A 24055-nucleotide genomic window follows, 5' to 3' on the forward strand; every position below is an offset into this window, starting at 1 on the left:
TTTCTTCACCTCTCCCATAAAAAAAATGGAGTATCTCAAGTGCTAATAATTAATGAACATTCACACAATTCATGAACCTTGAACTTAACAGTAACCTTTGATTCTGCCGCGAAGCAGTCTGCAACGTGCAAAAATTTATGAACAATGCGGAACTCGAACCCGCGACCTCTCGCGTTCCCTGCGACTGCTATGTTTAGTACAAGGTTATCAACTGTATGTTAGATCCTGAGAGTTGAATAAGACATATACATAGATTTATTATCGATACGTCACTCGAACGGTTGGATATTTTCTTTATGGAAAGGAGGACAAACGAGCTTACGGGTCACCTGGTGTTAAGTGATCACCGCCGCCCACATTCTCTTGCAACACCAGGGGAATCACAGGAGTGCTGCCGATTTCCCGAGAGAGACCTGCATGGCCCGTGTACACGGCATCACCAGTGCTGTTGTCTGCATATCAATGATATGTTGGACACCTCCAATATAGCGTTCATGGGCTTGGTATCCGGGCAATAACTGTTGATAACGACCTGTATGCTGCGCCCAGTGAGGAAGTTGGAGGTCCACTTGCATAAGTTCTCGGGAAGCCCAAATGATGGAAGTTTTGTGCGAGAAGCACCTTGTGCCATACACGATCAAAGGCTTTCGCTATATCAAGGCTAACTGCCAGGCCTTCTCCCTTGCTTTCGATAGCCGCCGCCCATCTATGTGTTAGGTATACCAAAAGATCACCTGCCGATCGACCATGGCGAAAGCCGTACTGTCGGTCGCTGATCAACTGGTGACCCTCGAGGTATACCAAGAGCTGGCGGTTCATTATGCTCTCCATGATTTTGGAGAGCAGGGAGGTAATAGCTATAGGCCTGTAGTTTGCCGGATACGAACTGTGTCCTTTTTTGGGATCGGATGGACAAGGGCTGACTTCCAAGAGTCAAGGACTATGCCTTTTGTATAAGAGTGCCGGAATAAACGCGTTAGCACGGGCGTCAACTCAGGGGCACACGTTCTAAGCACGATTGGAGAAATGCCATCCGGCCCGCTCGACTTCCTGACGTCCAACGAAAACAGAGCTCTCCTAACAGTTTCCTGTCTGTACTGTACTTCAGGCATAGAGATCTGACACTGCGAGATGGTCGGCGGTGTTTTTCCGTTGTCATCAAGAGTCGAGTGGAAGAGTTTTATAACTTATAGCAAACCATATCACGATAGTGTGACCGCAACATCAGTCATTAATATAATTCATTACTATACTAGTATAAACAATTTATGACGTTCAAGATTTGTTAATATAACTATAAAGTGTGAGTAAAGGCTTTATTTCCAGGTTCTATAGCTGCAATAAAGGAAGAAATGCGCATATATAGGAAATAACAAACATATAATATTATGTAACTACAACCTAATTTACAGATTCTTTCGAAAGATCGCATTCTAAACATATGACTTTATATATTATGTTCGCATGTTAAATAAAAACGAGAAAACACTACTTAACACAGCAATATTAATTTTTAAATACTGTATTCTTTGGAGGTAACTCGTAAAGAATCGATTTTCATATATTATTATGGATACAATCACACAAAAGGGAAGTCGATACAATGTCCTTCTTATTAACACAATATATTATGCACAGCTTGTACCGAATTGCCAATGCACTTATGCAATAGCTTAATTGTTATGTAGGTAGGTTTAGTTTTTAGTATAATAGTTAGTTTTTTAGTATAATTAAAAAAAAGTGCACGCTTATTTCATGAAAATCGTTCATACTGAGTACAAGTCGAGCGTGAACACGCAGTATTTATATTATACTTAAACAAATATAAACATTTAACGTATACAAATTATTGCTGTCGATTCCACCTGTGTTTCCTCATTAATATCGAATAACATTAACAAGAACAACTTACGTTTATACATTTATTAGTTGACAATAGGTTTGACATTAAAATGTTCTTTACGAACGTTAAAAGTGATCGTAAAGAATTACAAATTCATCACGACTATTTATTTAAACTTTAAAGAGATCGTGACTGTTTTAAATATTTCAAAAGCGTAACTAAATAATACTCGAAACTTATTTAAAATCGAAAGTATCACCAAAATAACAATAAAAGGATAGTTACGAAAAAACTAACAATTAGAATCTGTCCCCCGCTATATTTAAAAAAAAATATGTATCCCTCTATAATAATTGGTAGGTAGTATAATATATATGTACAGAATATATAGGTATTATTGGTAGGTCAATATCCGAAATAGGCAGTCTCTGCTACGCGAGTAGAGAGAACGCCTTTACAACTCTTGTACAAACTGGACTTATTTTTGCAAAACTTCGTCCACTAAATTAGGTACTTATTAGACGAAGCTTTCACGTTGTTATTAATAAAATTACCTTACATAAAAATACAAAATAATTTGTGATAACAATGACTATGAGTTTTGTACCCGATACTAAAGACAATGCATTATCATTTCATGGTTAACAATTTAATATAAACGCTACTCGGCGATAGTAGGACAAAGGATTTTATTACATTTTTAGATAAAGAAATCGATGTGGCGACCTTTTTTGAGTGAGTTAGAAACTTTTGCAGTAAATGAACAAAATACATACATACATAATGATTTATTTCTTCACAAATTGCGCATTATTGATTCTACCGAACGTGGTGAATATTATAATATTGTCTGCTTCATTTTAAATTTATCACATTATAAATAAATAGGTACATATTTAATCTTCTTGTCAGTATTTGCGAAACATGAAGAGCAATATACTATTTCTCTATAGACGTCGGCATAGTTATTAAATATATTGTACACGAATGATTTTTGGTGTAAATTATAATATGTAAATTATAAATAAAAATCTCAATGAACTTGTCATTCGAACAGAATATCATAAAAATAAAATGTAAAAGCTTATTATTTTAAATGAAAAAAAAATTGACGCATCAAGATTTGAAAAGATAATTAAAATGAATGCAAAAATATAAATACAGACAGTTATAATATGAATATAATGTTCCTAAAATAAGCATTTTTGTCATATAAATGTCACGTCTACTAAAGTATTTATAATCTATGTATCACTGATGAGTGATTAGAAACGTCAATATCACCTTTAACATTGCGGAAGGGCGAAAGTTGATAAATATATCGTTGCATTTAGATTTAGATATCAAAACTGACAAGTTCAGAGAAGTTAAAAATTAAGTATTAATTCATCTTTCTTTTTTTTATTATAGAATGTATTTACCATGTATGTGTACATGGAATGTACATTTTTGTGGATGTCCTTTTCATGTTAATTACTTTATTTGTTATCTCTGCTTTTTGGTAATACCACCTTCAATCGTCATGTACCTAATACTTTTTTTTAATCACAGTTGCCAACTTAATGTTTTTTTTGTCACTTAAATACTGGTTAATCTTACCTATACATAAAATTTATTCAATTAATTTATCCTCTTTGGGGTTATTGTGGCTTTAGGATCCACCACAGAGCAATTTGATATTTGACACCTGATGGTTAAAATAATAAGTGCCTATATAATTTATTTTACTTCGAGCCCAGATAATAATAATGAAGCAACGGCTTCATACAAAACTATATTTAATTTTGCTTGAATTGGTAAAATCAATGTTAACGATAATAATAAAAATTTCAAATGTTGTACTTTGATGTATTCAATAGTTTAAGAAAGGCCATTTTTTACGAAATAAAAAAAAGCAATTGTGTGGTTTTATGAAACCACGATGCAAGTGAAGCTTTTTTCACAAAATAAATAGGTATTAATATCAGCATAGAAAAAAAAAACAAATTTAATATTATGCTTTACATTTAAAAAACAAATCTTTATCAAGTGTGTGGGGTTCGAACCTACTCTTCCACCCGAACGCATTTGCCTTCAATATTATGAGAACTATAGGCGCCGCCCGACCGTCACGCGACATGCGACACACAGACGAAAAAGTTTGAGACGATGTAATAAAAGTTTCACTTTAAAATTAAAAGGATAAACGTTTTTAAGAAAAAATATATGATGACAATATGATTCTAAAGAATGACACAGTTTCGATTTGAATATGGAGATGAATCAAAATATTATATTCAATGAAAAAATTGTATAAAATTCAATTAAGTTTCCAACAGAAACAGCAATGACGTCACGCTTCAAATTGTCATCACTGCATCGCATGAAGATTTGATTGGGTAATGAATGTAACATGTAACCTATTACCGTGTTATCATTGACTACTGAGGCGTTACGTGATCAACTACGCCCGCTCTCGCGTCTATCTCAAAGTAGATTCATAAAAATGTATTTCAATTTTTTTTGCATATTATTATAGTTTTGTTTTTGAAAATATGTCATAATACCTAATCTAAATGACATGAAAGGGCAGTGTGATTGTAGGTATCTTAGATACATATTATTTTTAAAAATTCAATATTAACCTGCAAATTTAAAACAAGTAAACAATAATAATAAGTAAGTATTTCGTTTGTAACACTTTTGACAACAAATTATGAGTCAGACCTTTGTTACATTATTATATGACACTTCTGGTAACTAATGTGACATTTATGAGACAAAATCTTAAAAACAAATCATCATCTTAAATAATTAATTTATATGTCTAGATACAACCTCACGCTGTTAGACAACCGGAGAAAACAGTCCAGGTTTGTTACTTTAGCGTGCGTGACAAGCTACGTCTTACACTCGCGATTTGTATGACACTTTGTGTTAGTGTGCGTCACTGACCTCTACTATATACCACTGGACTGACGGCTGACAAAGTGCTTTTGTGCCTGTTCGATAGTCGCCATTTTGGCGCTGATGGCTATGTAGCGAGAGTCTGCGGTACTAAAACTAGTGATGACAACCTCAGCAATCATCGATAGATGGTGGAAAACTATTTACAAAAAAAAATGTGTACTTTATTATATATATCTATCCTTGAAGTATAAATTACATGGCAAACTAACTAAATTAATTCAAAATTCAAAAATACTTCAGAGTATTGTACGTTCCATTTGTATTTTAAGTCAAAATTAGTTCTCTGGACGCTCGCGAGTTGCGCTTCAAATAGGCACAAAAAATTTGCTGTCAAACATATGGTATTAGCCTGTCCAGTGGTATTTATACAGGTCAGTGGTGTGCGTGTATTGCTCAAAATAGAGGTTAACTGTCAACCACATGTTTTTCTTTTACATCTGTCAAAGTCTATCTAGACGATTAAATGATATCAGAGTTTCATGTTAACTGATAATGTCGCCAGCTATATTAACACCAGGTTTAAAAACAGAGCACGATCGTTATAACTATCTATTGTTAATTATAATATACATTAATATACTTATAACATAGTCAACAAGAATATCAACAATGGACTCGACACATATTTATTTATCAATTGAACATTCACATTGAACTGGTGCTTACTCAAACTGATTTAAGAGCATTAATATATATTTTACTTTGGTGTTTAAAAGCCAATAGATGTTACGCTCATTTTCTACTTTGGACCTTTTAGAGCCAGAAAAATTGTGTGTGATAATTTATAGATTTGGGTTGATATTTTAATGTCACATGTGTACTATCGATAAAATTGATTCATGGCCCATTTTGCTGATAATACTTTGAAATCATAAAAACAGGTTAATTTCCACGAAAAAGATTGTATGAAAATTGGTGGACTGTGAGTGCCTAATAAAATGATAACAAATACTCAGTAAATTTATGTTCAAGCTAATTTCGACCTACTATTATGACTGTAGAAAAATGACATTTAAGCTGGGTCACTATTCAATTTTGTCGATAGTACATGCATGTATTTTGGGATAATTTTGCATTAGGCAGTAAATAAGTAATGACGTATCACATTTTTATCAATTTATTGTTAGTAAGTGCTTTTTTGATAACTAGGTCCATTTGCATTGGCGTATACATTAACTCAAACTGACACAGAAACGCAATGCAATCTGTACTTCACGGCTTGACAATTTATTAGAAATAGTATTCTAAATGACTTTCATATCCGTCAAATAATTCGTTATTAAAATGATTTACCAATATACCTTTTATGCAAAACATACTAGGCAAGCATAAGACACAAAGAAGTTGAAAAATGTATAGAATATACAGATGTCCCAAAGTTATGTTATAAGGACATGAAGGGAAAGTACCTTAAATATCGAAGATAGGCTATTTTACTGAAAGAAGACTTTATGTTATTTTTAAAAGACTTCTGCATTCAAAGATTTTCTAAAAATTACTTGCCTCGTCTGGGAATCGAACCGACTGAAATGTAAAAAAAAAACACCCCTACTTTAGTAATGCCAATCGAAAGAATGGCCAAAAACTAATAACTCTTCTTAAGTAACATAGTATTTTTAAAAAAAGGAACAACGTAAAATGAAAGTTTTCCTACTTGGATTGGTACGAATGGAACGATTAGATGGCCGGCCAGATCCCCGGACCTTACACCATTAGATTTCTTCTTTTGGGGATACGTGAAAGATATGCTATACAAAAAACAATACTAGAACGTGGGTGAGTTACAAACATAATTGTGCCATATCATATCGAGTATTCACCATAAAATTATGATAAGATGATAAGAAAATCAGCAGCGGACTCATTAAAAGAATGAATGAATGAACTCATTCAAGATTTTTTTTTATCATTTTATGGTGAATACTCGATATGATATGGCTCAATTCTGTTTGTAACTCGCCCACGTTCTCGTATCGTTTTTTGTATAGCATATCTTTCACATATCCCCAAAAGAAGAAATCTAATGGTGTAAGGTCCGGGGATCTGGCGGGCCATCTAATCGGTCCATTCGTACCAATCCAAGTAGGAAAACATTCATTTTACGTAGTTCCTTTCTTTTAAAATACTATGTTACTTGAGAAGAGTTATTAGTTTTTGGCCATTCTTTCGATTGGCATAAAAGTAGGGGTATTTTTTTTTACATTTCAGTCGGTTCGATTCCCAGACGAGGCAAGTAATTTTTAGAAAAATCATTGAATGCAGAAGTACTAACTTTTAAAAATAACATAAAGTCTTCTTTCAGTAAAATAGCCTATCTTCGATATTTAAGGTATATCCCTTCATGTCCCATTACTTTGGGACACCCTGTATAGGTCACGAGGATCTCGAACACCTAATATGTTTTGTATCACAAGGCAGTAAGTCCCATTATTAAGTAAACACCAGTCCCTAAAAAACATAAGCTCTTACATACCACTCAATCTTCACATAAATGAATAAACAAATTTATACAGCATTCTGGCCCGTATTCCTGAACCAATAGGGTCGACCTCAATTTTTATCGACGAGTACCTTTGTATTGCCGTATTATTCAATCCTTAGTTAATTTATACGTCTAAATAGAGTCACATGCTGCTAGACATCTGATAAAAACAGGCCAGGTTTAATAATTTAGTGTGCGTGACAAGCTATGTCTTACACTCGCGATTTTGTATGTCACTTTGTGTGCATTGCTCATAATAGTGGTAAACAGTCAACCTCAATTTTTGTAGACGTTATCACATCTGTCACAGTCTATCTAGACGTATAAATGATCTAGATTCAAACACTCAATTAAATTTGAGACAGTTTTGGAATACGGGCCTTCAGTCAACCTTTCCAATCAAATATCTCCAACATAAAACTAACAGACTAAATGCATCGCTACAAAATAAATTAAATTTGTAAATATTGACTTGCACATATAAATTATCGAAGTTTTAATAAATATTCACTTGTTACGTTTAATTAAATACCATGGAAGCAGATCTTGATCCAACCGTGAAATCCTTGTACTGCGAGAACACGCACAGCTAAAAAAAAACAAAAGGTTAATAAAAATATACTGGTTACATTATCGCTGGACCCGACGTAGATGACATCACAACGTCGATTTGTTACGGTGTGCAAAACGAACTTTACTAGGATATCTATCTTCTATATATATAAAAAAAATGCTGTTCGTTAGTCTTATGTAGACTGATAAGTCATAAGTTTGAGAGTGACAATGAAGTAGGTACATAGACTTAGAATGCAAAGAGTTCGTGCACATCGAACAGCCATATTATTGTCATTCGAGCTGACAAAACACCTGCCGGTGAACACACAAGGAGGTTTAATTCAACCACCATTGACGAAGTGGCTGTTGTTATTGTGAGAGAAAAATTACAATCTAAAGCAATTATTCTTATTTCCAATATTTGTTTTGTAAGGACATATTTTCTCTTATTGACAAATTCATAAAAACATTATTTTGTTTTTTATATACAGAACAACGTCTGTCGGGTCAGCTACTTATTAATAAATTAATAATTATTAATTTTTTTGTATAATATATTGATGTAAAGGTGTTCTGTTGTGATTATTATTATAATGATGACAGATCAATGAAAGAATCAGGGTTAAGTAAAGTAATATTTTTTCTGGCAGTACTATTATAGCGACACAGAACAACAGAAACTACGGAACTATTAACAACAAAATTCAAAACATAACAATGAAAACTTCGAAAATAAAGCAGTGATAGCATGAAAATATCACGACATGTACCTAACGGTGATGAAACTGCAAACCGTACTGACAATACTGGACGAGGAGTTGAGAGGGGAACGGAAGGGGGCTTCACGATCCAGCTAGGTCCATAGATAACGTGGCCGTGTGGTACTTTTGCCGATCTATTTAAACTAGACCTCGATATACAGGGTTACAGGAAAAGTCGACCTAGATCCGTTAAGGGCGTGTAGTACACATCATTTCTGAATGATTTCACTATGGAACCCCCCATCCTAAACTTAACCGTTTTCGAGATATTCGAGTTTTATTTTTTTTTATGAAAATGCCGAATTTTTCGGCTATTGAATTGAATTTTTTTTACTCTTATGATTATTTTTTAGGTTTTTTACATGAAGAATGAGATGCTTAATGACCTCAATGACTGAAATTGCACGTAAGTTAACTAAATAGGTCATTGTAGACGATCGAAACTTAAGAAAATAAGTACAAATTATATATATATATATATATATATATTTTTTTTTTCTGGATATCTCGTTGTATTTAAACTCATAGAAAAAAACATAGTTGAAAAGGTTCAGGTAGTAGGTCTAACGGGTCCCTCGGCTATTGTATATTGTATATAATGTGTACACATAATGTTAATACATACAAATATATAATGCTCGTTTAGAACTTTGTTTAGATAACCACCCTTTTCTACTTATATCACAGCGTTTCATCGTGTGTTCGTCACAACTGTAAATATATTTGTGGGAGGTGACAAAAATTTCAAAAGTTTAAGAAAGGTAATTGATACTCTCTTCTTCAAAAATGTTGTCAACCCTGTCAGGTAGGCAAACATCGAGCGGCTCTTTTTATTCGTATCTGATTGACTTTATACCGCCAATATATTGCCGTCAAAACCAATACACAACAACCTTATCATTAATAATACTGATAACGTGTTATCACTTGAATTATATCATATTACGTTAGTTTCACGGCTTTCGTGAAATGAAGGTCAGACTTAGGTACCTTTTTTTTTATGGAATAGGAGGACAAACGAGCGTACGGGTCACCTGTTGTAAAGTGATCACCGCCGCCCACAATCTCTTGCAACACCAGAGGGATCACAGGAGCGTTGCCGGCCTTTAAGGAAGGTGTACGCGCTTTTTTTGAAGGTACCCATGTCGTATCGTCCCTGAAACACCGCACAAGGAAGCTCATTCCACAGCTTTGTAGTACGTGGAAGAAAGCTCCTTGAAAACCGCACTGTGGACCGCCACACATCCAGATGGATGCATGTCATCTGTTGGTACCTATACTTCGTGCCCACTACCTACTCATCAAAATTAGTTCGCACATGTATAGAAGTAATAATAAAAGTCTTTATTCACCGACCATACCACATTTTAACTTATAGAGGTATACTACTAATAAAACATATTTTCTTAAATCTTTATAAAATTTAAAAAATATTAGTTCAGCAACCACGTTATCTTTCAACATAGGCGTGTAAGTTTGCACAATCATGTAAAGAGTATTTAAACATTTGCATGTCATCTGTTGGTACCCATACCTAGTGCCCACTACCAGCGCTGTTCTCTTGTCTATAAGATTTTATGTAAATAATGCTCATTTTAAGACTTGCATGATTTTTCTTTCCCTTCATTCTTATGCAAATAAATTATTGTCATGCCATTAGATTAATTACGTAATACGCCCTGGCTATAATAATGCAGAGCTGCTCAGGTTTCTTGCAAAACAAAAAAGGTTTGAGACATACCCCCTTATTCATAATAGTCTGCTAACTTAAAGCATTGCAAATTCTCACTCTGTCTTCTTCTATTGACCTTAGTCAGAATGAGAAAAAACACTCCTTAGCGGCTGTTTAAAGTTAGCGGACCATTATGAATAAGGGGGATAATGTATTAAGTACCAGTAGGATAGTAATTTTCCTACCTTCCTTCAAACCAAACACAAACAGCACTTGCACATTACTGCTTGGAGGCAGAAAAGGCTCAGCTGGGGACCTCCCATCTAGCAGGCATGCTCTGCAAAGCCTCAGAATATTTTTTTTTACAACCATACTTACAAACCCATACATTTAGTATGGGACTTATAGAAATGTCATTGTATCACACAACCAGGATGTCACTTCGAAAACAAAATTTGTACTTATTAAGAAATAAATAATATTATTCATTTAAAATATAGTTTTATTACATTGTTACATTAATAAACAGTTTCTTAACATCAGAAGTCAGTACTAAGCTGAAATAATATTTTAGAATATGGACCTCAAACCTTTCTACTAAATGTATGGGAGTGTTTAATACCAACATTTTGGATACTTCTTGTTTGATTTTAAAAAAGTTATTGATGTCATCTTACTTTTTACGTAACATACGTATTTTCATTTCAATATCAGGATAAAGTTTTTTGATATTTTGTAATAGTTAAGGAATAATCGCATGGTCACACTTGGCGATAACATTACACCCTGTATATTACACCAAAAAAATAAGTATTATTTATTCCTTATCAACATGTTTAAGTAAGGTGGTTCACATGTAATGCAGTTATTATTAGCACAGTTGTATTACAAGGTCAAAATTACGCTTCATACCTTATCTTTAAGCTGTTGACACATATGAAGGGCAGCTGTCATCATAAACAGCACATCACTGAGCCAGGGCACGGCACAGTCCGCTTGGCATGAATCAATCCTCATTGTGCCGTGCACTGAACTTATATGGTATGCCACAAATATCAACTTATGTGATTGCAGGTAAAAGGATATCGCTAAATCCTCAGGAAGATTTGGTGATAGAGCTTTCTGTAAAGAATCCTGCATTTCAAATTTATATGAAGAATTTATTTAATAGATTCTGTAGACTACTTTTTGAAAAACACTATTTATCTTCACTTAGGTGATCCTATGTTAATTTTGATGATGATGGTTTCTGTTGCTGTTTCACGGTACACATTCCTTATTAAGCAGGTATTTTATTTTATGAAAATAACGGACGAGACGAGCAGAAAGTTCAGCTGATGGTTATTGATACGCCCGGCCCATTACAATGCAGCGTCGCTCATGATTCTTGAAAGACCCAAAAATTCTGAGCGGCACTGCAATTGCGCTCGTCACCTTGAGACATAAGATGTTTAGTCATTTGCCCAGTAATTTCACTAGCTACGGCGCCCTTCAGACCGAAACACAGTCAGGTTTACACATTACTGCTTCACGGCAGCAATAGGCGCCGTTGTGGTACCCAAAAAGGTAAGGTACTTCGTAAGCAGCAACTGTTACAAAATACTTTGGAAGGTGTAATAAATCAACTGTTGTTTTTGTTTAATACCAACAATCTCAAAAGCCAATTAGAATTTAGAATATTAATACATTATTATCAATGGAGTTTAATTAATAGGTTTTTAAGAACAAGAATTTACATTTGTTAAATATTTGTGTAAGGCATTACTTCTATATTTTAACTGAATAGAAAAATTTGCACACTCGCTTATATATAAGTAATCAGTTTGTTAAACGAATAACTAGTAGTATATTAAATTTCACTAATGTAGCTTAATCTAATGTGCTCACCATATTTCTACTCTTCATGAGTTCATCAATTGCTTTCTTTTTAGGTAAAACTAATGCTGTACGAGCCCTTTGCAATGACCCAATTAGGCACTGTATTATATGTAAAACCTCTTCTGATGACCTGTGGTGTGTAAATAGATTTATATAAGCACATAGTATAATGATATAGATAACTTTCATGAATTCCTAGTATAGTAGCACCTATTTAAGTGTAACCTGGATAATTTGAAAACCACCCAAACCCAAATAATGTTTGTATTCCTTCCCTCTAAGCCCTAAAACGTCCATTGATGGAAAACTATCCCCTCTATAGGTCGAAATAATTATTAGTGAATGCATCAGTAAATACCACACATATTTTCCCTCTACTACTCAAAAATTAATATGACCTCCATATTTAGAACATGTTTGTTTAACAACCTTCACAACTCAATTATTTGAAACGAAGAACCTCTTTAGCCCAACAAAACGACTTTAAAAATAGGTAAATCATTGTTTCTTAGAAATTAATGTAAAGTAGGAATTATATTATATAGGTTATACACTAAAGCAGGTATATAATATAAAATTATTTATCCCTAGCAATAATATGCATGTTTACAGGTGTCAGGTGTTTGATTTCGGTACTTATCATTGTTATTGATTGCATTTGAACTTAGTGATAGATTGATTTATTTTAAAATTGCAAAAAAAAGTTTACTATCTGTGTAAATTTTAATTTATTTCACTTCTTTATTACTTTCTTATTTAACTCAAAAATTTTATAACATGAATTCATTTTCATCTCACTTCAAGTTCCACTTACAGAGGTTCTCCTGTAATTGGGTATTATTATTTTTGTAATACTTTTTTTTGGTGTGTTACAAAAAAGTTATCAGAGTGAATTTTTATACTAACCAAATTCAACACTTTGAGCCGAGTTGGTTGATTGAGTTGGTCAATTAGACTAGGTATTTATTGCCATACTACAGCTACCATAAGCCTCTTGTAACCAATATTGTCGTCTGAACTAATCGATGAAAATTAAATAAATAGCAATATGATTTGTAAAATAAAAAAAATCATTTATTTGTACTTGTATTCAAATAATTTAATAATATTTAACTAAATTATGTGCTATGTATAATAATTTTATCGATTATCTTTGGTTGTATTTAATACCTGTCTTAGTGCAATATTGTTATTTCTACAAACATAGCACAAGAATAATTTTTATTTAAGAATTTTTGTTTATTTACACCAAATTGTATAAGTACATCAGACATATGTTTAGTTTTAGTTATATCTTTAAAATGATTATTTTACTAGAGTACAAAGTTGGGTAAAGATAATTTTCATGAATTCGAAGATTTATTGAATCGAGTGATATATATTGAGTTAGCCAGCAACTTTAATATTTTCAGAGCCTATTTTTGTTCTAGTGATAAAACATTTTTTTGTCACTTAAGTAACACTATAGGTATATTCAAAATTAATATCTTATGCATTACATTAATAAACAGTTTAATACCAACATTTTGGATACTTGTCGTTTGATTTTAAAAAAAGTTATTGATGTAATTTTACTTTTTACGTTACATACGTATTTTCATTTCGATATCAGTATAGTTTTTTGATATTTTGTAAATAGTTACGGAATAATCGCATGGTCACACTTGACGATTATTACATCCTGTATATTACACCAAAAAAATAAGTATTATTTATTCGTTATCAACATATTGTAATGCAGTTCTTATTAGCACAGTTGTATTACAAGGTCAATGGCAATCGTAAGAATATTTCAGAATACATATAATAATTTTGGTATGGCTTCAGATTACTTTATATTATTTGTAGTATAATATACCATCCTATTTACAGACATGGTATGAACGTTTAATAAATTACCTAAAAACATAATGTTTATCGACATTATCAATATATCCTATTGCTTGTTGCAGATGGTTTGCAGCATCCTGTATTTGCTGAAGCTTCCATGGTCCATCTTGGTTAATTGATGTTCGGCAGATTGTATGCATTTGCCTGAGAACTTTGAAGCTGATGTCCTGTTTAAAAATATTAGATTATATTGTAGTATTTAAAGCATTTACTGCTGCCATTTTCCTAGTGTGATTGTACAACCATATAAGACCTTTCCACGATAAGCAATAACATTTAATAAAATTTATAACCCAATTAAAAATTGAATATTATTTTATTGAATTCAATGCAATATTATAATGATCAAAAAACAAAAATCTAGTGTTTACCCTAATATGCATAATAATGAGATCCTCCAATTAAATATATTTAGCTGTTAAATTAAAAGTAATTATGCAAGAAAGGGACAAAACAGTTTGATAGCAAACATATGTTTAATAAAAGGGGAAGTATAAAATAATTGTAAGTTATTATTTTCCTAGTAATCTATATTACATGACATTAAGTATATAGCAAATAAATATTATGTAACTTATTAAGGAAAAAAATGTGTATGATATTTTATAAGATGTTCATAATCTGCAAGCATTATTTTTATATAATATATTATATTATGTAAGTATATAGAATATATCTAGAAATGGGATTCAATACCATTTAGAAGTAATGGGCTGTTTATAGTTAATTGGAGTGTAGTCTGTAATAGTAGAGATAACTTAACACCTGTACTTATTGGTTCTAGTGACTTTATTAACTGTTAAACAATCAAGGTCTATGTGAACAGACAACATAATATCTAATGATGTCTATACTAGATATGGGAGATTACTGCATAATAAAAAACAATTTTTTTTACATTCATTTATACTTACAGCATGTGTTATACTGTCTCCTGTTAGAGTTACTATACATTTCAGCTGTTCTGGTTGGGAAGTAAGAATAAATTTATCCTGTTTTTGTCCTTCATTTCCATACAGTGGAACTGGAAATCTGTGAGCACATTCCTGAAATAAAACTATATTTTATTTAAGAACCAAATCGGCAATAAATTTTAAAACAATTGAATAATCATTCATGTAAGTGTAGTAGTACAAAAAATGCTTTTGTTTCTATAGCTTACCACAAGTACCGTATGTAGTTGGTGTAAAATTGCGTGAACTTCTTCACGAAGTACCCATTCAAATTCCTCTTTCTATAAAATAGAAAAGAAACAAATTACAAAAAAAAATAACAAGAATTATTGCATAGGATTGATTGAAGTACCAAATTGGCAGCCTCCTCTTTTTCGTTATCATTCATTGCAACTCTGTTAAGGAATAAAATGGCCAATCAAATATCCACAACCGTTAAATTATAATATAAATAGTTAATTGCAGCTAAAATTGAAAATAATAACTTTTAATCATACTGGATAATTGGTATCACAAATCACAATTATTGAGAAATGACAATTCGACAAATGAAATGTCAAATGAGTGAAATGTAAATGACAATAAATGTCTTGATTGCTGATAACCTTGTGTTAACTGACAGTGATAATCTCAGAATAGGTAATAATAGTCTTGATATTCTAAGGTTATTATATAACTGAATGACGTTCTTTACAATATAGGTAACTGACTAACAAGGAAACGACAAGTGACAGAATATTGTAGACAATTTGCCGCCCACTACAGACAAAAAAGAGGCACATTTTCTTTACGTACGGTAAACATAAAAGTATAAATTAGTATTTTTTTGTATGTAGTTACTAACATAAGAAGATTTAAGTATTAAATTGTCATGTTATACTGAAATTTTCAAAGATTTTGCATAAGTATATTATCGCGTTACCTATACATTACTGTCTTCAGTGGTTTTAGCCTTGCAATAGAACCTAGTACATAGGACCTAAGGCTGATCTATAGAGCGAACTTAGACTTTGCTCAACCTTTACATACATAAAACTTACCTGAGTGTGATAAAACGCGTACAAGATTTTTGCATTGGGCTGTCTTAGCGTAATTACATTATAATTTCTGCTGCTGACAAATGACTATAGAAACAAAACCAAAGATTATGCTTAGCTAATAGATATAGAGCTCAGCTTAAAACTCCAGAAACTTCGTGACTACTAAGGAATTTGTGAATTGATTTTAACATACAATGAAAAAAAAAATTTTTAATTTTTAATTTTTTTTTAATGATTACATAATAGAATAAGAAAGTGGTGGTAATTGTTTGGTGATAGCTTCATAGTGTTTTCCACTACAGCTTCCACAAATCCAGTCTAGCAGATGTCTTTGTACTGAACTCTTTAACAATGTCAAACTTATTCAATTAGGCTAAGCGTCAGTCGCACAGAACACTTTTACTCTAACGAGGTCAGTCGTCGTCACAGAAAACTATTATCGAGTCGTCACCGAGGTATCACCGAGGAAAGACACGATTTTTGTGTGAGTTACGTGGTGTGTGGCCCAAGTGCATAAGCGATGGCGAGTAACCTTATAACCTTATAAGTGAACTTCTGAATTTTTTTTACAGAATAAGGCCGATGTTCTCGATGAATTGAGCATTTAATACAAAAGTTGTGTTTCTTGTTTTTCTGATAACGAGATCGAAACTGGCAAGAGAGTTCTTTTTGAAAGCACAGAAGGAACAGCAAGAATTATACAAAGTAAAGGAGAAGACAAAAATAAAAATAATCTTAAAAACATCTTCAAAAGACTTAAATAAAACGGACCTGACGCTGCAACCAAATTTTGTTACTAAGGACTTAAACCGCCTACCTCCCGTTACATTCGATCATGTCGAGGCTTCTGAAAGACCTCACTGCCCTGAAATGCAAACTCCAGGATATCCGTAGTGAGACTAAGAAAAGAAGTAGCAAAAATTTACGCGGACATTTCACAGGTTCTATATTCCATTACAAAATCAGACCAGCGTCTGTCTTCCAAGGCAAGTGAATCTACTAAAAAGCCTACGAAAATCATTTTAACACCAACAAATAAGAATATTCAATCGCCTGTATTTGTACCACAAGGTATACGTACAAGTTCCGTTGAAACTGTGTACACGCCGACCTATCGTGCTATCAATAAGGGGAAAAATCAATTATGTCTCCACAGTACATAATTGGTAGTTAGTCGTTTACTAACATTTCCAATTGGATGTGCTTAAAGGTCTTTTAAAAAAGGCAAATAAATTTGCCATTTTGTTTCACAGAAATGAGTCGTAGCATGATTTTTATGCTTCCTATTATTTAATCATAGAAATAGCTAGAGAATAGTTAATCTGAGCTATATGAAAGAACAAGATAGTAAGACCAAGCTCACGAACGATCGGATAGTCCGTTCGTGACTATCCGTTCGTTCGTATCTATCCTACCACCACTAATATATATATAATAATATGTTCTCCTGGTGTCTATGTAGTAATACGTCGTGCGCTTGGAGTCAGAATATATTAAGGTATACTCGCGCCATACTTAAGACAATCTCTTCTTTAACTATGATCGCCTGGTACCAAAACATTTTATAGATATTTTTATATTATTATTTATTATATTTTTAGATATTATGCTTCCTATCTCATTATCTCCCATGTTTTAAATATTATGAATTGGTGTGACTGTTCTTTTTACTGTCGCTTTTTCGTTTCATCGACTTTCAAATCACAACGATGATAAAGAAGTTTTCACTCCAATAGTATGCATATTTCTGTCTCATTCTTTGCCGGCTTCATCCTACACATTTTTGTATTTGTGTCTCTTACCTGTCTTTTTTTTCCGTTGCATCCGGTTTGAAATCACTACGATTCTAAAGAAGTTTCACTTCAAAATCTTGGTTTTATTTTTACACCATACACCCTTTATACTGTTCATTTCTTCATATTTCATATAAATTATATAGTCAAACAGTCCTCAGTGTCGTTAACCTAGAAACGTTGTTTGACATTAGGTCATAGGTGACCAATAGATGACAATCTTTTTGATGGTCACGACGTGGTCGTAAAAATTACAAGCAATTTTATTTTTCTTTCCGTAGTGTTTCGTAGTAAAATTAAATATGGTTTATCCTCATGTTCTACGCGGATTGTACACAGCGATAGAAAAAGTGTTTTGGTCCAAAGAAATTATAGCTGGGTATTAAAATCACTACAATTATTTGACGTATAGTGAAATTTCAAGTTATTAAATACTTTTGTTTTTATAGCAAGTCTGGGAGACACATGAAGTTTCCATACACGTTTGCTGCTAAAGCCGCGCAATTTCCTTACTTTTTCTATTTGAAAAATAATGCAGTATGCATGTATTACCCGCTTGGATTTATAATATCATTTTACTTCATTCGGAAAATACATCTTATCGTCAATTCTGAAGAAAATAAACGGAGTTGGGCCGAAACACAAAGACGTATTGCAGAAAAAGAGCAACATCACTAATCAAGTACTAATGTTTAATATTTCCTTAAATTACCTAAGCATTTGGTGTTATACATAAATTATTTTGTTTTATTATACCCATCCCAAGTCATTGTGCATACACAATATCAATTTTATTAAGTCGATATCGTCTAAGAACAAATATTATAACCTCCCGTGAGCTGCAAAGTTGTAATAGAGCAACGGAGGTATCTTATTCCTCTTACAAAGTACTCCAACATAATGTGTTATTTGGAAATAATGTTTAATGAATCTGCATTTCAATATGTCAAACTTATTTTCCAGATTTAAATAGTATAGAAAACACTTAGGTATTTGTCACAACCCTAAAATTAGGTACCTATCGTCAATCCATCTACCAACAGAAATGTTTGCCTAGATGGATAGGAAAAAGTGATCATCAAAAAGTTCCATAGATGGATTATTGAAATGCAAAAAGTGATGAATGTATAATGAAATCAATATCAGCTCGCTAATTTAAGTCTGTGATTAAATATAGAAATCTGCAGTTATTAAATCAATCTCAATTACACAAATTGTTCATACAAGTGCTTTTAACTTTCAGAAGGCTTAAGGTCTTCTGTTTATTTAAACTGAATGAGGTTATTTAAGCGCCATTTTGATTGAGGGCTGTACTAGTTAGTCACGATAGACCTCAAAAATTTATACTTATATGTACCCTTCGCACATATTTGAGAGGACCTGGCAAGCCACGCCGCCGTTATTAACGCCATTTAAGTGAGCTTGACATATATTATTATACTCTTTGAGCTTGACCAACCGTTTTATAGCACCCGCATGATAACTACAAAATATAAATAAAACACTTTTTAAAGGTTTATCACGTGTTTAATGATCCATACATCAATTTGAATGTCCTGCTCGTTCCGTCCCTTAATGTCGTAAAAAAATTATCACCACAATGTACCGACATTTTTAATGGGTCCGGCTTCTTCCTTTATTATTTTCCAAGTCGTTTTTATACGTTAAAATTTTTAATTACTTTATCTACTTATATGCCTAGACTTGGTAACAGAACAATCGTTATTATTTTTTTTAGAAAATCATTGAATTATCATCATCATCATAATAATCGGCTGGAAAACTTCCACTGCTGGACAAAGGCCTCTCCCAAAGATTTGCACGACGATCGGTCCTGCGCTGCCCTCATCCAACGTATTCCAGCGATCTTGATCAGGTCGTCAGTCCATCTTGTGGGGGGCCTACCAACACTTCGTCTTCCGGTACGTGGTGGCCATTCGAGGACTTTACTGCCCCAACGGCCATCCGTCCGTCCAATTCAAATTCAACTATTTGTATTCAAAATAGGATGTGACATCACTTATTGAAAGTCAAAAAAAACTACCATCCATTCCAAATGAATGCCCCAGGCCTGAGAAGAACGGGCACAACAAACTCAGCGGGCTTTTTTTTCATCAAAATATGTTTACAAAGTAACATTGTACAATTTAACTTATTATTTAATAGCCTGAGGGCGGCCGCTCCATTCCCATTTTGTGATATCATTAAGAAAGTCATTTATATTAAAGTAACATTTACCACACAAACGTTTTTTATCAATTCTTTTGAATAACGCAATACTTTTGTTTTGAACATTTTCTGGCATCTTGTTGTAAATGCATATACATCGCCCCACAAAAGACTCACGAACTCGACTTAGCCGAGTAGTAGACATTATAAGCTTATGTCTGTTCCTAGTGTTAACATTATTGTTATGACAGTTTCTAGCAAATTCACTTATGTGCCTATGAACATACATTACATTATCAAGAATATATTGAGATGCAACAGTCAAGATGTTAATTTCATTGAATTTTGCTCTCAATGATTCTTTAGGACCTAGGTTATAAATAGCGCGAATAGCCTTCTTCTGCAGCACAAATATTGTATTAATATCGGCAGCGCTGCCCCATATCAATATACCATAGGACATAATACTATGGAAATAACTAAAGTATAGTAGTCGCGCCGTATCTATGTTAGTTAATTGTCTAATCTTTTTAACCACGTATGCTGCAGAACTAAGTCTGTTCGCCAATTCTTCAATATGTGGCCCCATTGTATTTTGGAATCCAGAGTAATTCCATGAAATATAGCAGATTCCACCGGTTTTATCACCTCTCCGTTTAACAAAACACTTGCATCAACATTTTTGACATTTGGTACGATATCGTTCACTTCGTCATGCATATCTTGGTTCCTTTTCACTTTGAAAATCAGTGAAGTGTCGTCCGCAAACAATACTACCTTATGTTTTTCTCTATAAGATTATGAAGATCATTTATATAGATAAGGAACAGGAACAGTCCGAGAATAGACCCTTGTGGTACCCCCATACTGAGAGGAGTCCCAGGAGATCTCCTAGCATTCACGTCAACCTTCTGAAATCTATTGTTTAGATATGAAATCAGAAAATCGAGTGCAGTTCCTTTTATGCTATAGTGACATAGCTTCCTGACCAGCGTTGAATGTTGAACACAATCAAAAGCCTTAGATAAATCACAGAAGATGCTAAGTGCATTCTGCGATTCCTCCCAGGCATCAAAATTATTCTTGATAAGCTCAACACATGCATCAGTTGTTGAATGTCTCCTAGTAAAGCCAAATTGTTTCAAATGAAGTAACTTATGAGAGTTAAAGTAAGTAAGCATTGGGCTTAAAATTATTTTTTAAACAGTTTAACAAGGGTTGGCGAAACTAACACAGGACGATAGTTATTCGGGTTAGAACAGCATCCCGATTTAAATATTGGTGTAATTTTACTATGCTTCAGGAGGTCAAAACAATTATTAAAGACAATTGCAAGATATGGTGCTATGTCATCAATTATTGAACTTATTATTATAACAGAAATGCTCCATATATCAGCAGTTTTTTCATGTCTAGAGATTTAAAAGTTTTAATTAATTTCTCCAGAGCCAACAATCCTAAAATTGAACTTTGTTGACATTCTCTAACATTTTCCAGAAGAAGTGACTCTGCAACACTAGTGGAGGAGACAATAGTGTTTTTGATAGAAACTGGAATCTCAGAAATAAAATTCTCAAAAGCAGTAGCAACATCCCGCTGAGATTGAATTATTGTATTGTTTATTGATAGATTGTATTCAATGTTGTGGATCTTCCAGATTCCTAGTTCATAACATTCCAAGTCATCTTTATTTTATTTGGTGCATTTTTAATTATTATCAGGAAGCGTACATTTCATGCCGATGACAGACGTATTACGCCAAGCTACATTTACATCTCTTCATTTAATTATGCGTGTTATTCAGATATAAATTAATTAGTTATAATTTATACCTAACTAACGCAATGACGTTCTATACGTATGGACATATCATTCGTAGTCTGACAGTGGAACGGCAAAAGTGTGCTTAAAGAGAATGTAAGCACAATTTTCTATTTAGTCGTGTGTCAACTGTGTGTCAATCAACAGGCCCATGTGTCAATCAATTAACGACTCAAAAAAAAGATTGTGTGACTTATCATCGGTAAGGTTATTTTATTTATATAAGATTCATATGCAAAAAGCTTAAGTAATTTAATAAAAAATATGTTTTAATTTAATATGGTATTAATTATTGACAAGTCCCCAGACAAGACCCGCTTGTCAGAATGAGACAGATGAAAGGACACAGTCAGAAATTAAAACAATAGAGTCGCACTTTTTAACCGACTTCAAATAAGGTGGAGGTTCTCAATTCGTCGGTATTTTTTTTATGTTTGTTACTTTCGACTGGGTGAACCGATTTTGATAATTATTTTTTTATTTGAAAGCTGATGTTTCCATGTTCTATGTTACTAAAATTAGATCTATTAATTATTAAATTTGTAAAAATATTATCAATACATGTGGCACTAGTACTAGTAGAAATTATTCTTGTTAGTTCCTTAATGTTATGTTAGAAGTTTATGTTCTAGCACATAAACTTCTTTTAACGATTCTTTTGAATTTCGTAAATAATTTGTTCTGAACAATTTCTCGGATCTTGTTGTAAAAGTACAAATTATATAGGTACCTCTTAAGTGATATCTTTGAGTTGTGTTATAACCTATGATTTCGTGACATTTTGTTATTTACCTACATAGAGTACCTATGAAGGTGGGGAACATGAATATTTATTTGTACTCACAAATAAATATTCATGTTCCTAGATATATGGGTAAGGTAAGGTTTCATAAATTCCTGTTCATAAAAACATTTAATTGGATAGATAGTCAATTTTAAGAAAAAAAATATACCTATCTGTAGTATTATATAGGATGGTTTTTTGAGGCGGTGATGGCCAAGTCGGAAACTACGAGACTTACAGAAATGTCGTGAAAGGAGCAATGCCCACGATTTATAAGTAATCAATAACTGCATATTTTGTTTTTGAAAATTTCTTGAACTTTTGACGAAAATCGACCCGAATGATTTTTCAAGAAAATTACATCTTGTCCTATTGGACCAATAGACTCTGTTGGTGATAAGGATCGATCTTTGCAAATAATACATTTATTTACATTATATTAAATTAAAATTAAAGAAATTACCAAATATTCGGCATTATTATTTTTACATGGAAGAAAACTCACCCCCTATTCGAACTTTTTGTTATAAAATCTTTCTTTTTTTGTTGATATTCTATCTAGGGTAAGTCCTGTATCAAATGCGGTAAGGTTATTAGAAAGACGTATAAACGTATGCATTGGAGTCAACGAAAACAATTTTGACCAACTTATTGTTAGTGCCAATCAGACATATTATGTGTGTTAAAAAAACTACCGTTGAGTGCTATATATTATTATACTCTTTGGTTGAGTGCCAATCAGACATATTATGTCTGCTTGGCACACAACGGTAGCAGATATTTTTTCGTTAAATATACACAGAGTAAGATAAGCTGCACGATATACCACAAGAAAGGTAATTTAACAGACTATAAAAGTAAGAATATTTAACTTTAAAACTTTATCAACACCAACAAATAAGAATATTCAATCGCCTGTATTTGTACCACAAGGTATACGTACAAGTTCCGTTGAAACTGTGTACACGCCGACCTATCGTGCTATCAATAAGGGGAAAAATCAATTATGTCTCCACAGTACATAATTGGTAGTTAGTCGTTTACTAACATTTCCAATTGGATGTGCTTAAAGGTCTTTTAAAAAAGGCAAATAAATTTGCCATTTTGTTTCACAGAAATGAGTCGTAGCATGATTTTTATGCTTCCTATTATTTAATCATAGAAATAGCTAGAGAATAGTTAATCTGAGCTATATGAAAGAACAAGATAGTAAGACCAAGCTCACGAACGATCGGATAGTCCGTTCGTGACTATCCGTTCGTTCGTATCTATCCTACCACCACTAATATATATATAATAATATGTTCTCCTGGTGTCTATGTAGTAATACGTCGTGCGCTTGGAGTCAGAATATATTAAGGTATACTCGCGCCATACTTAAGACAATCTCTTCTTTAACTATGATCGCCTGGTACCAAAACATTTTATAGATATTTTTATATTATTATTTATTATATTTTTAGAT

The 24055-nt window shown here is 32.8% G+C and overlaps 1 protein-coding gene across 2 annotated transcripts; it reads right to left on the bottom strand.

Moving 5' to 3' along the window:
• Nucleotides 1-1363: 1363 nt before the first annotated feature.
• Nucleotides 1364-15516, bottom strand: LOC126966535 (protein rogdi). Of its 2 annotated transcripts, none has more exons than XM_050810668.1 (7): nt 15336-15516; nt 15193-15264; nt 14945-15076; nt 14040-14197; nt 12150-12270; nt 11175-11384; nt 1364-7863 (listed from the first exon to the last, which is right to left on the bottom strand). In XM_050810668.1, exons 1-7 carry the CDS (start codon nt 15369-15371, stop codon nt 7795-7797), a joined length of 798 nt encoding a protein of 265 aa, XP_050666625.1. In that variant the 5' UTR covers nt 15372-15516; the 3' UTR covers nt 1364-7794. The 2 variants fall into 2 exon arrangements, with proteins under 2 accessions (XP_050666625.1, XP_050666624.1); XM_050810667.1 differs by having other exon boundaries at nt 11175-11396.
• Nucleotides 15517-24055: the final 8539 nt, after the last annotated feature.

The sequence above is a fragment of the Leptidea sinapis genome, chromosome 10 (genome assembly GCF_905404315.1).
Source record: "Leptidea sinapis chromosome 10, ilLepSina1.1, whole genome shotgun sequence".
In the NCBI taxonomy this organism is placed as follows: Eukaryota; Metazoa; Arthropoda; class Insecta; order Lepidoptera; family Pieridae; genus Leptidea; species Leptidea sinapis.

Bases quoted from the DNA above. Each gene is read 5' to 3' on its own strand.
- LOC126966535 (XM_050810667.1), bottom strand. From the start codon at position 15,371: ATGAATGATAACGAAAAAGAGGAGGCTGCCAATTTG. The intron at 15,265-15,335 runs GTACTTCAATCA...TCTATTTTATAG, and splicing joins AAGAGGAGGCTGCCAATTTG to AAAGAGGAATTTGAATGGGT. The intron at 15,077-15,192 runs GTAAGCTATAGA...GTTTTATTTCAG, and splicing joins AACTACATACGGTACTTGTG to GAATGTGCTCACAGATTTCC.